The sequence below is a fragment of the Cricetulus griseus genome, chromosome 2, assembly GCF_003668045.3.
Source record: "Cricetulus griseus strain 17A/GY chromosome 2, alternate assembly CriGri-PICRH-1.0, whole genome shotgun sequence".
Taxonomy (NCBI): Eukaryota; Metazoa; Chordata; class Mammalia; order Rodentia; family Cricetidae; genus Cricetulus; species Cricetulus griseus.
This window is the reverse complement of record NC_048595.1, coordinates 85,014,134-85,031,028: the sequence shown is the minus strand read 5'-3', so window position 1 is coordinate 85,031,028 and position 16,895 is coordinate 85,014,134. Positions and strand designations below refer to the sequence as shown.

The 16,895-nt window shown below is 34.9% G+C and overlaps 1 protein-coding gene across 4 annotated transcripts in view; it reads right to left on the bottom strand.

Moving 5' to 3' along the window:
- Positions 1-16,895, bottom strand: part of Ecpas (Ecm29 proteasome adaptor and scaffold) — a 119,356-nt gene that overhangs the window by 42,219 nt on the left and 60,242 nt on the right. For all 4 annotated transcript variants that reach the window (XM_027403019.2, XM_027403021.2, XM_027403020.2 and 1 more), the window contains 11 exons: positions 15,241-15,326; positions 14,741-14,819; positions 12,445-12,494; positions 11,305-11,371; positions 11,090-11,212; positions 8,894-8,997; positions 7,052-7,175; positions 5,606-5,686; positions 4,523-4,745; positions 3,754-3,845; positions 95-229 (listed from right to left, as the gene is read on the bottom strand). In XM_027403019.2, the coding sequence (XP_027258820.1) occupies positions 95-229; positions 3,754-3,845; positions 4,523-4,745; positions 5,606-5,686; positions 7,052-7,175; positions 8,894-8,997; positions 11,090-11,212; positions 11,305-11,371; positions 12,445-12,494; positions 14,741-14,819; positions 15,241-15,326 (1,164 nt within the window). The remainder of the gene's footprint in view (positions 1-94; positions 230-3,753; positions 3,846-4,522; positions 4,746-5,605; positions 5,687-7,051; positions 7,176-8,893; positions 8,998-11,089; positions 11,213-11,304; positions 11,372-12,444; positions 12,495-14,740; positions 14,820-15,240; positions 15,327-16,895) is intronic.

Below are 16,895 nucleotides of genomic sequence, written 5' to 3'. Positions count from 1 at the left end.
GAGTTTCAGATATGGGTTCCTTTATTTTCTAAAAATAACAAAGTTATTTTATTTAAATAACAAAGAATAATGAAGACAAAACTGATTAACATACATGATTGTCTTTTGTAGATTTTATAAGTTGTTCTATCATTGACTTTAATTCATTTCCGGAAACTGTTGACACAACAACAGAATAAAACAAAGCTGCCAATTCACGCATTTCTTCTTTACTGCTACTCATCAGGCTCTGAGCAATACAGAAAAGAAAGAGATATGATTCACAACTATCTCCCTGCTGACAACATCTGACATTTAAAGTTACACACACACACACACACACACACACACACACACACACACACACACGTATATCTACAGGCACATATATATATATATATATATAACAATAATAATAAAAAAGAGGCTATCATCAATTTGAGAGTTGAGGAGGAGCATGAGAAGGGTTTAAAAGAGAAAAGAAAAATGGAGAAGTGATATAATTATATTTTTATTAAAATGTAAAAGAAAAAGAAAACAATTAATGAGCTGAAATTATACACAAAAAACTTTAGCTGGGCAGTGGTGGCTCATGACTTTAATCCCAGCACTTGGGAGGCAACAGCAGGTGAATCTGTGTGAGTTCAAGACCAGCCTGGTATACAAAGAAGTTCAAGGACAGCCAGAACTGTTATACAGAGAAAGCCTGTCTCAAAACAACAGAAAAAAAAAAAATTCTTAGTTGCATGTTCATTAAAACAGGTAAAATAAATGTGGCTGATTTAAAATACAGATCAGCAAAATTTTTTTCTATGAAAAACCAAGACTCTCTTCTGTGGGCTATTTAGTCACTCTTGGGATTACTCCATTCTGCCACTTCTCCCAAAAGCAGGCACAGTTAATACCTAAAGGGATGGACACAGCTATGTTCCAATAAAATGAGAACCACAGTCTGTATGTCATAGAATAATGTCCTTTGTTATTTTTTTCCACTATTTAAAAATATAAAGGGGCTATAATTGTGGTTCAGAAATAAAATACCTGCCTACCATGTGCAAAGTCCTGTTTTATTTTCAAACTCCAGCATAATTGTTTTTTTTCAAATAAAGTAAACAACAGAACCAGGTGGTGGCACAAGCCTATAATCCCAGCACTCAGGAGCCAGGGGCTGGTGGATCTCAGAGGTCAAGGCCAGCCTGATCTACACATTGAGTTCTGGGACAGCTAGGGATACAAACAGAAACTGTCTCAAAAAGCCAACAAAAAAAAAAAAAACCAAAAAAACAAAAACCAAAAACAATAACAAAACAAACCCAAAAACCAACAATAACAAAAAGCAAAAAACCTGAAAACCATTATTATCTTGTATATAATAAAAAGCAGGTGTTCGTATGTCACAACAGGCCTTAGAATCAAACTCAAAGTCTGGTTTCTCTTCATCTCATAGAACCTTCTATTAAGTGATCAAAATTCACAAGATTAGTTTAAATTAGAAAATATTCACAAATAATGAAAACCTTTTTAAATAAGAAGTACTTTCAGATGACCAAATCTTTAAAAAAAAAATACAAAACTAGTATCTCTTGGCAAACTATATTCCTATTTTCACATTTAAAGATAAAAATCTATAGATTTTACCATAATTCAAGCTAGAGTTTCCAAAAAGTATTACATTACAAAGCACAGAGATCTACAACTGTATGAATCATATTTTTACTAATGAGACTAATTTAAAATTCAAATTTCACTTAGATTTTTATTTGCTACACTTGACAACATCTTTGGTGTTATGAAAGAACACTCTCACTTGAGATGGTAGCATAACTTGATACTGCCCACATGAAGGGTAGTTGCTATCAAAATTATAGACACATGTTTTCCACATGTGGGAAATCTAAAAGATACACTTCTCACTCTTACATCTCTCCTATGAAATACAATAAATCCTGTTTGCTACAAAAATAATTTGGTTTTTCTTTTATGAAAAATAGTATTAAATAGCAGATAAGAATCCTAAATGGTCAGCAGTAAGAATCAAGAATTACGCAGGCAAATGGATGGAACTAGAGGAAACCATCCTGAGTGAGGTAACCCAGTCACAAAAAGACAAACATGGTATGTACTCACTGATATATGAATTTTAGACATAGAGCAAAAGATTACCAGTATATAATGCTCTTCACCAAAGAAACTAGGAAACATGAAGGACTCTAATAGTTAAATGGTCCCCAGGAATGGAAGTGGCATGAACTCCCAAACTATTTGGGGGCATGAGGGTGGGGGGGAAAGGAGCTGCTACAATAAGAGCAAGAGAAGAGGAGAAGAGGAGAGGAAATGGAGGGGCAGAAACATTAAGTTGGGGGAAGAATAGAGGAAAGAGAGCAGGATGAGAGATACCGTATCAGAGGGAGCCACTATAGGCCCAAGATGGGATCTGGAACTAGGGAGATCTCCAGAGACCTACAAGGATGACACGATCTGACAATCCAGGCAACGGTGGAGAGGATAACCTAAAAACCCTCCCCCTAAAATGAGATTGATGACTTCTCTTTATGCCCTCCTAGAGCCCTCATCTAGTGGCTGATGGAAACAGAGACAGACATCCACAAATATACAATGAGCCGAAAGCGGGAATTTAATTGAAGAGAGGGAGGAAAGAAGAACAAAGGGGTCTGTACCAGGTTGGAGAAACCCACAGGAACAGTTGACCTGAACAAGGGAGAGCACATCGACCCCAGATGCTGTCCGGGAGGCCAGTACAAGACTGATCCAGACCCCTGAACATGAATGTCAATAAGGAGGCCTCTGCACTCCAGGGAGCCTCTGGTGGTCGATTAGTATTTTCCCCTGGTGCAAGAAGGGACTTTGAGAGCCCATCCCATATGAAGGGTTACACTCTGGCCCTGGATACATGGGGAAGGGCCCAGGACCAGCACAGGAAGACTTGGTGGACTTTGGGGATCCCCCGTTGAGGGCCCTACCCTGCCTGGGGAGTGGTGGGTGGATGGGGTGGGGGGTAGACTGGGGGTGGGGAGGAGGGCTGGGGGGAGGAGAGGGAGAGGGGGAGGAGAGGGAGAGGGGGAAGGGACTTGAAATAAGCTTGTTCCCTAAGTAGAACTAATAAAATAAATAAATAAATTTAAAAAAAAAGAATCAAGAATTAACCAAGAAATGGAAAATGATGAAGCTGTTAAAAAAAAAGTTTTCTCCATAGTTACAAGATTAGCTACAAGCTCTACTATCTAGTAAAAGAAATACAAAACTGTGCCAAAAATGTGCTGTATTTTGTATAAAAGGGAAAATATTTTAAATTGCTTTATTGCATTGCTTTATGTTTATATGCATAAGCAATATAGAAGGTTTCACCCCACAAAACTATTGCTGTTCTTTTATATGCTTGTCAGAAGAGAAGCAGAGTAACAAATTGAGCAGACTTAAGGAGGCATAACAAGGTTACAGAAAAGAAGTGTTTTATTGACAAATAAATATACAATGTAAATGTGGTGCTCAAGATATATACACTTATTACTATAAAATATTTTGAAGCAAAAAAAGTATTTTTAATTAATGATTCTTAAATTTATTCCCCAGCATCACCAAGCTGGGTCATAAGGAATATTGACCTGCATGTTTTCCAGTATTTGGTTGTGGAAAATTTTTTTAAAGACTTAAATGTAGTAAAGGGCATATTTAGACTGGTAGCAAGAAAGACATCTTTCAATTAGTTTGAAATATCTGAATTCTTAGAGAAATAAACGTGTCATGAGGACATACCTTGATCCATTCTGTTTTGTCTACAAATTTGGTAGCCAATTTTTCTGGATATACTGACACAGCTTCCAACAGACAGTACATGACTGGCAAACCTAAGTAAGAATTCAGAACCATTTTAACTTTCATGAAAAAGAATGAATATACAGAAATCCCTAAATCCCTCTCAAATGAAATGCTACTGCTTAAACACAAATTCCAGCCTAAAAATAGAAAAGTCAAATTCTAAATTCAGAATGCAATTCAGTTATCAAAAGGATGTCCTGCTCTTCATCTTTACTTCCAAAGACAAAATATGTATCTATATTAACATTTCTTTCTGAAATGAAAACTATATCAAGGATGAATCAGGTAAATTTAGAAAGTAAACAAGGGTACAGAAGTAAAGAAAGTTGAAATTGATTTGCCGTAAATTCTTAGTATAGTCTAAAATTTAATTTTTTATAATTTTTTATTGAACTTACTTTTTGACAATTTCATATATGTATATAGTATATTCTGATTAGTGTAACCCCAACTCTCTATTCATTTCTCTCATCCCTATTATTACACACACACACACAGAGCCACCTCCTACCTGCAAGTCCTTTTCCCAAACTAGTATCATTTTATTACATTTTGAGGCCCAATAAGTTTAACCAGGGTCATTTGTGTGACCATGGGTTTGTAATCTATCCATTGGAGCAGGATGTGCAAATACTGAAGAGAAAGGTAAAATTAACATTTTCTGTAATTGCTTTAATATTTTTTCTTAGTATGATTAAGTTCCTACCTCCAACACCTGCTAACAGCTGTTGAAGCAGGCCAATATAGATCTGAACAGGATTGGTTTCTCCACTTTTATTAGAAGATGAAGCTGTTGCCTGGCTACTTGACATTAAGGTCCGTATGTACCGTCCTATGGCTGGAGCATGATCTTGCATATCAGCCAAACTCTGAGAGGTAGGCACCACCCCTGCACTATGAGCCAGGCACATTCGCAAGTACAGAATTATCTAAAACCAGAAGGATGAGAAATAACAACTTCTTAAAAAAAAATCAGTGTGGGGGCATATTTTCAAAGTGACAATTTTCAGCTTTTACTTACCCCACCCTCATTCATAAAACATTACAAAATCTTAATGGAAGCCAGGAAGCATGACTCAATATGCTAACTAAATTAACGTAACTTAACAAAAAGTGTCAAAAGATTTCACAAACCCAGGTGTGTTTTATTAATAAAGTAAGACTTTTCTTTTTCTTCTTCATTCATTGAAGCCATATCCTTTCAGACACTAAGTATACACTCTACCAAGGAGCTACACCCCTAGCCATCTTCTTACTCTAAGAAGATTATATGTAACTTAATTGGTAGAAATCACTAATTTAATACATAAAATCCACCTTAGATATGATAAATTAATTCTCTCAATAAATATGATAAATCCTATCTTGCCAAGACTTCTAACCCAGAAACCTTAGCAATTTCAATAGTATGTTGGCTTTAAAAGTCAAATCTAACTTGCTACAAAAGCCCAACAGTAACTAATGCAGAGCACCGTGTTCTGTCATAAAAACTGTTCCCAGGGACTGGGAATCTGGGGGTGTGACTCAGCAACAGAGTACTTGCTTGGCATTTCTAAGGCCCCAGGTTTGATTCCCGGTACAGGGATTGGGGTGAGTAGGAAACCTCAGCAAGTTAACTATGAATTAAAACAATGCAAATTACCAAATACTGGATCTGGTTTCTCAAAACAAACACCCTAAAAGAACAATGATAGCATAGTAAGAGTTTACTATAAAGCAAAAGGATCATAAACAGCTTAGGTATGATGTTAGTTTTCATAGCCATTACATAAAGACACTGAAGTCCTACCTCTCCAAATGCTGCTGGGTTAAACGGAAGGACAGTGGTTCCGGTCATATATTTTACTGGAGTTTTCATTCGATGGGAAGCCTAATAAAAAACGAGCCCAAAACAAATCAAATTTCTGAAAACTGTTCTCTTACTTTAGTTGACAGTAACTGTGCTTATAGCTATATTACTATTGTTGACTTTCATTTTTCTTCAGGGTTTGGGGTTGGGGTTTTGGGGTTTTTTGTTTTTTAAGTTTACTCTATGCATATGGTGTTTCCCATGTGTGCCTGTGCATCACACTCATGCAGTGCCTGTGGAGGCTAGAAGAGAACATCATATCCCCTGGAACTACAGCTACAGAAGGTTGTGAATTACCATGTGGATTCTGGGAATCAAACCCAGATTCCATCAAAGAAAAACTAGTGAGTGCTCTTAACTCATGAGCCATCTCGATAGTTCCTTTCATTTGACTTTTTCAAGATTTTTCCTTTTATGTATATGTATGTTTTGCCTGAATGTATCTAAGTGTACCATACACACACACAATCCTTAGGGGCCAGAAGAATGTGGATGCTGGCAACCAAACCCATGTCCTCTAGAAATGCTCTCAACTGCTAAGCCTTCTCTCCAGCCCTAAAGATTTATTTTTACCATTTTAAATTATATGAATGAATGTGTATCTGGGTATGGGTATGTGCATTAGAGTGCAAGGCCTCACAGAGGACAAATGGCACTGGTTCCTCTAGAGCTGGGGCCACAGACAGTTATACACAAGTCCTGGAATTCAAATTCAGGTCTACTACAAGAACAGTATATGCTCCTAACCACTTAGCTATCTCTCTGTCCCATGCATTTGTCTTTTCTAAACAAAACTTTTTTTTCTTTTTCTAAACAAAACAAACAAAAACAACTACCTGCATTGTTTTTTCTAAACAAAACATTTTCTACTGCATATGACCCTCATACTCAAAATGCTAGCTATAATCAAAATAACACTGCTGAGGATGACTACTGCCAATACTCTGGCTCAGCCACAGAAACACTGCAGAGCAGAGATCTACAAAAGAATGTGGAACAGTAATAGTGGGAAATCCCTCAACTGCTCTAAAGCATCCTTACACTTACGGCACCTTAAGAAGGAGGGGATAGAACTAGAAAAACAAGCAAATTTAATCTTTTTAAAGATGTGTTTTTAACTATGCCATACCAAAGGAAAAATTTTTCAACATACTCAAATGCAAATGAACATTAAAAGAATTACAAATCAGTCATATTTAGGCTAAACAACTGTATGTAAGAATTATATTTCTCTCCTTACTTTGTAGCTCCCTCAAAGTGTAAATACGATGATTGCTAGGAACTTTACTATTTAATATTATTTATTGCTTTTTCCTTTAAAATGTTAACTTTTATTTCCACCATCTATCATGTTTCAAACTAATTACCTATAGTTAAAATCCCTACCTTTTCTTGAATGTAATACACCATTTCTGGAAAAGATGGCATCTGCTTAGAAGCACTTTCCTTTTTGTTTCTACCAGGAAGACATCGTAATACACGTTGTGCTTCCCCATGGACTTCTTCTCGTCTTTTAGAAAGACAAATAAGTATTAAAAAATAAACTTTGCCAACTAGAGAGTCATCACTTGAAGAATGAAAACAGAAAGTTTATTTGACAGCTAGAGTTCTAACAAAATGTCTTGAGTATATTTTTGGCTAAAGAAGCAGTATATAAAAAGTAAAATAAAAAATTATAACATTTGGTAATTTAATGAGATCTGGAGAATCACTTGGCTTACATTTTTTAATTTTTATTCACAGGGAAAAAACAAGACAGATTAATTACTGCAAGTCATTATGTAAATATCTATTTGTGTACTTTACTCTTATTAAATAAAACTAAATGACTAACAACTTATAATACACATTAAAACTCAGTAAAGTGTCCTGTGTTCTACATATCCACCTTAATTCTATTGCTTCTTGGTAGATTGTCTACAATTCTACAAAAACTTGTAAATGAATAACATGAATACATACAACTATAAAACCTAATCTATTTCAGGACACCTAGAAAAATGACTTCACAGCTTTTCTTCTATATCACCAAAGTCTTTTCAAAACTCCTTGACTGCCTCTGAACTGGTCATGAATTTCTAAGAGCACCTTACAGAGAGTCAGGAAGGAATAAGCAGGCAAAGCCTCAAACTGCCAGAGGACAATTGAGAACACTTGAACAAAACAATTTTATTAAACTAAAAAGTGGAAATACCAAATTAGTCATGTTTTGGGTTTTGTGGTATAAATAAAAATACTGGTTAAGGTTTGCCTAAGTTCCTGGATTGAAATAGTTTTCTAACATCAATTGCTACCTTAGCTCACAGATAACTAGGATATCTGGCATTTAGCTGGAAAACTTAAGGTAGGGGGAAAAAAAGGTCAACAAAAACAAGATTAACAATCCAAAACCACTAGAGCCAAATTGAAATGCAAATGAGTAAGAAGGAAATCAAGATCAGAAATCAAGTCAGGACCTGTCATCAGTGAATTCAGATAAAATATCATAGCATAATATATACAATTCATACCAAAGGCATACAGTTGAACCAATTAAAATTCTCAAGTAATAGCCATCAAGTATCAAGTAAAAAGAACTGTATTTTTTTTTAAAACAGACCACAGAGTTTATGAAAAGGATATTCAAATGATAAAAAGGAGCTTAATTTTATTTGGAGCTTCACCATAAGTGAGACTTTAAAATATGATAACCTCATTTAAAAGAAAAAGTGATTAGATATAATAACCACATATTATGGCAGATATTAGAGTACTTCACACTAGTTAAGATGTCAATTACTATAAAACAGATAATAGGCTTGATAAGAGTTGTTATAATATACACACATATATTTTACTATATTTATATAGCATTTTTCCATTTCAAACTATTTAAATGATAAAAAAGATGCCTCATTGGTGCAGTAGTTAGCACATTAGTCACATTTAAAAATATACATCAGAATTACAGAAATGTAATTCACTATATGCAAACCTCATTTTAAAATTTTAACATATTAGATATAAAATGATTTCCTATCTTATATTATTGGTATACATGTTAATTTAATATATAGCTATATGACTGTAGGTCACTTGAAGGGGTATACTTTTAACTCCTTAATAAATTACTTCTAAATTTCATAAGCCAACTTTGCAACCAACATAAATTTTACTAATTTTAAAATAGTAAATTTACCCAATATAGTCAATTAACCCAAATTCAAATCAACACCTTTGCAAACTTACGGGTCTCCAGCAGCTAGTAGGAGCAAATATCTGGAAGGTATATGATCTGAGGGAAACACCGTGCTGGCAAATTTCACTGCAACTTGCCGAACTTGAACTTCAGGCTATTGAACACACACACAAAAGAGACATCAACCAACCCACCCCACAAAAAAAGGATTCAATTATCAGCATCTCAATCCAGTCCTAATCAATCTAGTTCAAGAGAAACCATTTGTTCACAAGCTCTCTTTTGGGAGTACAGCGAATGTTGGAGATTGAATCCAGGGCCTCACACATTATGCGCAAGCTCTACCACTGAGCTATACCATTAGCCCTATTTAAGATCTTGAATCATGCTGCTTACAAGTCTGTGGCATTACTTAATGACCACTTTTATGTGCTAAAAGGATCCTAGCTACAAAGAATCTCTCTGTACGTACACATTTCCAGTCCAAGCTTGAAGCCAAGGTCATTGTGAGGTTTGCATCACTATCTTTGTCTCCCAAACTTGCAAACTCTTAGTCACACAAGAGAAATTCAGATGTTTTGCAATCTGACCTAACTATAATTTGGAACAAAATATCTTTCTCAGGCTTGTTCTGAAGTTATCAACTATGCAAATATATTCCCTAATTTAATTAGTAACTTATGAAATTGACCAGTTTGAGAATTTACTGATGCTAAAGGCTTATTTTCATGTGCCTTCCCCCAACATATTCATCCAGCTATAAACCTAAGTGAAATATGTAAGACATTAAGAAATAAATGCCTTATTCTTATGGAATTCAAGCTATTTACATTCCCTGGGCTATTAAAAAAGAATGATATTAAAGACTAATTTAAATTATTCAATTTAACTGAAGATTTGGCTGCTTTAAAAGCGGTCTTTTTTAAAACTAAATTAGCTTTGGCTTGGTAATACTGCTACATGATTTCATATGTAAGTATCTACAAGGCATTATATATACATCACTCTTGCTAATAAGGTTATCAGGCAAAGTTGCTAGTGTTCTAGTCTAAGGAGTTTCCAGATAAGTCTAAACCTTTGCCTATGATGTAAGACTATGAAACACATGAATAAGACACCAGGATTGTTGAAACCTTTCCCAACAATCTCTATTTCTTTTTCTAGAAATAGAGGACAAAGAACTAATTAAGGCAAACATTCAATCATTTATTATTTATTACGTGTGTGTGTGTGTGTGTGTGTGTGTGTGTGTGTGTTTGTAGATATTCTAAATTGTTCTATAAATATTCCCATGAAAAGAAAACATGAAGGAAGAGCATGTATGATGGTACTGGCTTTTTTCCAACAGGTTCATTTTTTCTTACAGGTTCATTTTGACAAATGTAATTTGTCTTTCTTCAGCATTTGTCTAACAGTGATAACCACAGGACTCTACTTCAATGGACTGCAGGGGTCAGCTATGACTAATAAAGACAAACACTGCCAGCCTGGAAGACAAAGTATTAAGAAGAGTTTCCCCACACAGAAGCTTAAATATAAGCATCACTGTGCATAATTCAATCCAAAACCACATTTCCATCATAAAGACTTAAAATTGATCATAAATCATAAATGTAAACTAGTAAATATACTTCTTAGTAATCAAAGTTTTATAGAGAAAAGCAATTCAATTTTCCTTCTAAAAACAGTACAATATAGCAATAAGGTATAGCTCAGTAGGAGAATTTCTGGATTCAATCCTCAGAAATAAAAAATAATAATTTAAAAAGTAATATTGTCATATGCAGCAATATGGATGGGACTAGAAGACAACTTATATAGAAACAGAAAGACAAATGCCACATAATCTCACTCCATATCTCTTAAGAGTCCTGTGAAGTCTTTCTTTCTAAGAGATACCTTTCTTAAAAAGTAGATCTCATAGAAGTTGAAAAGTACAACAGTGGTTACCAGATATGGATAAAGAGGAAAGATAGATCTACAAGGTACCAAATGAGTTAGATACAAAAAGGTAAGTTCTGGTGCCCCATATATAGAAGAATGACTACAGATACTAAAGTAATACATTTTTTTTTAAAAAAGCCAGAAAAGGCGATTTTTAATTTATCCTAATTTGAATAGTAATAGTTGTACACACAGAAAAATAATATCCCTCAAATATGTACAATTTATATTTATCAACTTTTAAATTTTTAATGTAAAATGTATACACTACTGGTCATTTTCATTCATATAGCTGGACCTACCTTTATTAAATATGAAGCCACAAGTGCCTCCATTAAGGTTCTCTGTGCTCCTTCTAAGGTACTATATGCTCCAACCATCATAGATAATGCTTCCTGAATGGCAAGTCGAGTCTCAGGCTCTTCCTATAAAGACAGTAAAAATGGTGTTTCCCTCCCAGCTGACATCTAATAAAGTGTCCATGAAGAAGTGTAAACTTCACAATGTGTTTCCCTACCTTACACAGGGCTTCAAAAAGCTGTTGCACAAGAGCTATATCCTTAGTGAATAAATGGGGCATTCGACTATAAGAGAATGTAAGAACATCAATATCATAAATTTCCATGGGATAAGGGGGAAAAAATGAAACTATATACAAACATTCCTCAGTTCACACTTTCACAACACTGAACACAGTATCAGTATCATTAAGTTACTTTCTCCAGGAGCCAAATATTTTTAAAGTGATTATTTAATTTTTCAGTTATATAAATTATCCTTGATTAAAATATATTTATTTATTTATTTATTTCTGGGAATTCCTTCTATAACATTCCATGCACTTAGTTAACATTCCAGACATTAACATGAAGGGAAGAGACACTAAATTGTAATTTAAATAAAAATCTGCCATAGTTAAAGAGGCTTTGCTATTTCATACTAATATATAAAGGGAAAGAGTCTGTGACAACCCTGTGCCTGTAAGTTGATCTAGGGTCACTTTCTTCTGAAACCTGATGGTTCTTCCCCTTCACATAAGAGAAGAACAATATATAGCCTATGTCTGATGCTAAAGCAACACAATGGAACCACTGAAAACATCTCATCTCTTTTTTTCCCCTCCAGTTTGAAATGAAGGATGATATAAGAAAAGAACCTGGAATGAGGAAATCATATTGAGCAGAGGGAAACATATATCTTTGAAAACAGGATCATTCATTCTCATAATGTTATAAGTAATATCAGATGAGGTTATAAGGTTTAGTGATAAGAAGCAACTAAAGCACTAAAGGTTAACCTAATACCCACAGTGTAACTCATTATGCAACCATAATGGTAAGCTATTTTGGCACAATTCAGTTTAAAAGCGAATTTCAAGACTAAATTTAACATGGTAATGTATTTTCAAGGGCAAACTTAAATGATTCATATCTTTCCAAAAAAGAAGGCATTTCAAAACAGTCTGTTGCCATAAAATACATTCCCCTGTCACAATCATAGAAAATTACTCTCTATCTATTGTTAAATGCCAGGTAAATTTTTCTCAAATTTCAACAGGTATCTCTCACAGAAAAAAAAAAAAAAAGGAAAAGAAAGAAAAAAGAAAGAAAGAAAGAAAGAAAGAAAGAAAGAAAGAAAGAAAGAAAACACTACTCACCTGGAGAGTTTTCCAACAGCTGAATATGCCATTGACAACAGTTTAGGGTCCTTAAAAATCAGACAAAAAAGATAAACAGCAAACCTTTTGCCACAATCACATGTATTATTTTACTTCTCACTCACTGTCTTACATAATAATGCCACAAGAACAAAAGTCCAAACTCAGAACAAAAGAAAATACAAACAAAATCTTACATCCTTTACTCACTCCAAAATACAGTGACCACACATGAAAGATTTCTCTTATCTGGCAGTAATTTTAAGGTATTTTCATTATCACATATCTTCAAACACCAAAATTAATCTTCAATACACTTGGACTTATTGGGAAATTTATCCCTGCTCTGAGAGACAATCTTCCCCCCTAACAAAACTGCAATAAAAGCATAAGTATAATTGTCTATAAACACTGGTAATAAGTGGCTTCTTTTCATTTCTTACGCCATAACAAATTAAGTAGGTCAGAGTCATTTTAGGAATCAGTGGCCTCCACCCAAGATTTAGATAGAGCTTTAGAGTATTACAAACACTGAGAGTTGGTGTTACATAGAACACAACAAAACTTCTGTGAGATAAACTTTGTCCATTCAACCTAAGAGTTCAGCCTACAACATCTGAACAGCCACTCTATTGAAACATCTACTGGGAAGGTATGTAAATGATACCTGGAAATAAGATTAAGTACTGTGTTTTATCTACACTGAGCCAGGCATGTCCAACCTACTGACAAAGAGAACTGATGTCATCTAAACTGCAACAGTTATAAGAGGAAAGAGGGAAGGGAGGAAGGGTTGACACACCACACCACACCCCCACACCCCCCACACACACACAAATAAAAAACACACAAAAAAATGCTTTAAGTAAAGTCATGATTGTGGGTTGGGCCACAGGGTTGAACACACCTAAAACCCATTTTGAAAAATACAGTTTTTCTCCAAAACTCCAAATCATTTTCATTTCTACCAGCCATTCTAATGCATCTGCTTATCTCATAATAATATATGCCATAAAATAATGCTAAAAAATTAACCCTTAAAAGAAAAAATGGTTAGAGAGGGGTGGTGCACACCTTTCATTCCAACACTTGGGAGGCAGAGGCAGGCGGATCTCTGTGAGTTTGAGGCCAGGATAGTCTACAGAGTGAGTTCCAGGACAGCCAGGACTACACGGAGAAAAAAACAAAGAAGAGATAAAAAAAAAAAAAAAAAAAAAAAACCAGCCAAGCATTATTAAAGGGAAGAAAAAAACCTAGATTCCAAGTATGTAACAAATCAATAGTTTTTATCTGTAATATATAATTTTCCCTGCTTATGCTAAACCATGTTCTGTGTTAACTCATTTCATTTTCAGAATAACACAATTAAGGTAATTTATCCCTTTTTCTGACAATCAAGAGTCCAAATAACTTGAGAATAGACCTAGGATGCAAATTCAACTCTAACTTTGGATACTGATCTCCCTATACTACTGCAAAGATGGCAAAGATGGACTCATGTTTAACTAAGCCTGAGAAATTCAATGCTAGCCAGACTTAATACTTTACCTATTCTGTTTAGCATATTCTCAAGAAATATGACAGTGAGAAATATAAAGCAAAGAAAAGCAGAATTTAAAAATCTACAATCCAAGAAATCTTGACACTTAAGTTTACTGAATCAAAAATTTACTGAAAGTATATTTTAATAAAATTGTAAATTAGTACAATCTGTGCCCTTTAAAAATTAACACTATTTCCCAGTACAAGTCAACTCCAAATAGTTCCAGATAGAAATAAAACATAAAATTAATCTCAATTTTACACAGGACCTTTGTAGGTCCTGTGTAAATGCACTTGCTTTCACACATAGCTCAGAGAAGGAATGACATCCTTATAGATATTATCAGTTTTAACAACTATTTCTTTAAAAGGCAAAAATGGCAATAGAATATGAAATTGTCACTACTTCAAATAAAAATGTTAATAAACAACGGTCAGCTGGGCAGTGGTGGCGCACACCTTTAATCCCAGCACTTGGGAGGCAGAGGCAGGTGGATCTCTGTGAGTTCAAGACCAGCCTTCAGAGAGAGTTCCAGGAAAAGCTCCAAAACTACACAGAGAAATCCTGTCTCAAAAAAAAAAAAAAACCGAGAGAAGAGAGAGAGAGAGAGAGAGAGAGAGAGAGAGAGAGAGAGAGAGAGAGAGAAGAAACAAAGGGCAATACTAAACATTAACTATATCAAGAGGTGGGCCTGAAAGATTTATTACATTAAATATTTTATAAATGTTAAAATTTAAAAGGCAAGTCACTTACCTCTTTATATTCATTTATTAGCTTAGTGAGACCATTCAAAAGCATAGGACCTAGTGGCTTAATCTTGATTTCTGGGCAGCTTTAAAAATAAAAATCAAGATATCCTTTCAGATCTTCTCTTAAAAAATTTGCAACAAATGAAATTAAGCAATATATAAAAACTGAAACTTTCTAGAGAAATGACTCAGCAGTAAAAGTTTGTGCTGCTCTTATGGAGAACCCTACTTTAGTTCTCAATACCTACACTGGCCAACTCGAAAACTACACATAACTCCAACTTCAGAAGATTCAATGATTTCTTCTGAACTCTGCAGGAACCATCACACACATGAACAGACCCACACAGTCACACCCATATACACATAATTTTAAAATAATAAACATAAACTTAAAGAATGGAATTTCTCTAAGATAAACAACATTACTGCTTTTTAGAAAAGATGGAGGAAACTTGATTACTCTAAAAACAATAATTAGTTAAAAAATAAAATAAAACTTACGTTATACAAATGTGATGTACAAATTGCAGGGACAATGTTCTTAACTTTGAATTTGTATTTGTACCAAAAAGTCCATCATACACCACCTATATAAAATGAACAAAATCAAAGACACCAATTAACAAATAATAATCTGGCATTTTTCAAATAGTAGTCAAGACTCAACAAAAGACCACTGCACTACACCATGTTCTTCAAAATTAATACAACTTTTATACTGACAAACTAGCTGGCTGGGCATGGTGGCACATGCCTATAATACCAGCACTGGGGAGGCAGAGGCAGGTGGATGGATCTCTGTGAATTCCAGGCCAGCCTGGTCTACTGAGTGAGTTCCAGGACTACACAGAGAAACCCTGTCTCCAAAAAACCAAAACAAAACAAAAAACAAACAAACAAAAAAAGGCCACCACTAGCTGGCCAATTTTAAAAGGTACAATATTATCTTTATATATAGAACAATGGCAATAATGTTAGGAATTTATAAAGTTTTTTTTTTCAGTTTCAGAATACATACTCAGCTAGGATTACTTATAGAATTTACCTCCATTTACTACCACCAAAAGAAAATCAAGCCAGGGCTGAGAAATAAAATCCATTGGCTAATAGACAGAAAAGCACATTACTGGAGACCAAACAAGTACTGGAGTCAGTTCTCTATTCTACCATTGGATTCCAGGGATTAAACTCTGGTTCTTAGGTAGGGTGACAAGCACCTTTACCTGCTGAGCCTTTTACTGGCCCAATGTTTTTGTTTCGTTTTATTTTTGAACAAATTCTAATAACAACTATCTCATAGAAATATTGTGAAGACTGAAATGATAAATGAAGTTTAGAATACAGAGACTTGTTATAGAATATTATTTTAAGGTGTGTGACTTTTGTTTATGCTGCATTGGTTTAACACTGTGAAGCTATGTTATTGTGCCTGTCTAAAACACCTGGTGGTCCTAACAAAGAGCTAAATGGCCAACAGCCAGGCAGAAGCAAGGACAGGTGGGGCTGGCAGGCAGAGAGAATAAATAGAAGGAGAAATGAGAAGAGGAGCAACAACAGAACGAGGGAGGAGGACATCAGGGGCCAACCACCATCCACCATCCAGCACGGAGTTAGAAGGAAAGTAAGATTTTGATAAGATAAAAGCCCAGAGGCAAAAGGTACATGGGATAATTAGTTAAGAAAAGCTGGCTAGCAACAACCCAAGCTAGGGCCAGACATTCATAACTAAGAATAAGCCTCCATGTGTGATTTACTTGGGAGCTGGGTGGCAGGCCCCAAGAAAAAAAGAAAAAAGCATCATACTATAGAATTGTGTCCTACATTGGGCATCAATTTGTTTTTCTTTTTTAATTGTTGCTGTCTTTTAAGCTACAGCTATCTTATTCAGCTACTGCCACTATGCCACTACCAGCAGCAGCTAGACCACAAGAGCCAAAGCCTGGGGAATTCTGTTCCCTCAGGCACCTACTCTTTCAAAGCTACTAAGAAAACTTATTTAAATCTCTGTCCCACTAAAGAAATCAAGATTCGAGGGTTGAGGTAGAATCCTGCTTCCCAGAGAGGCTGAATAGCAAGCAGCTCACATCTTCTAGTCTCTTAAGAAGTCACTGTGCTCAATCTCACTCCTCCTTATAAACCCATCTCTACCCAGCTTC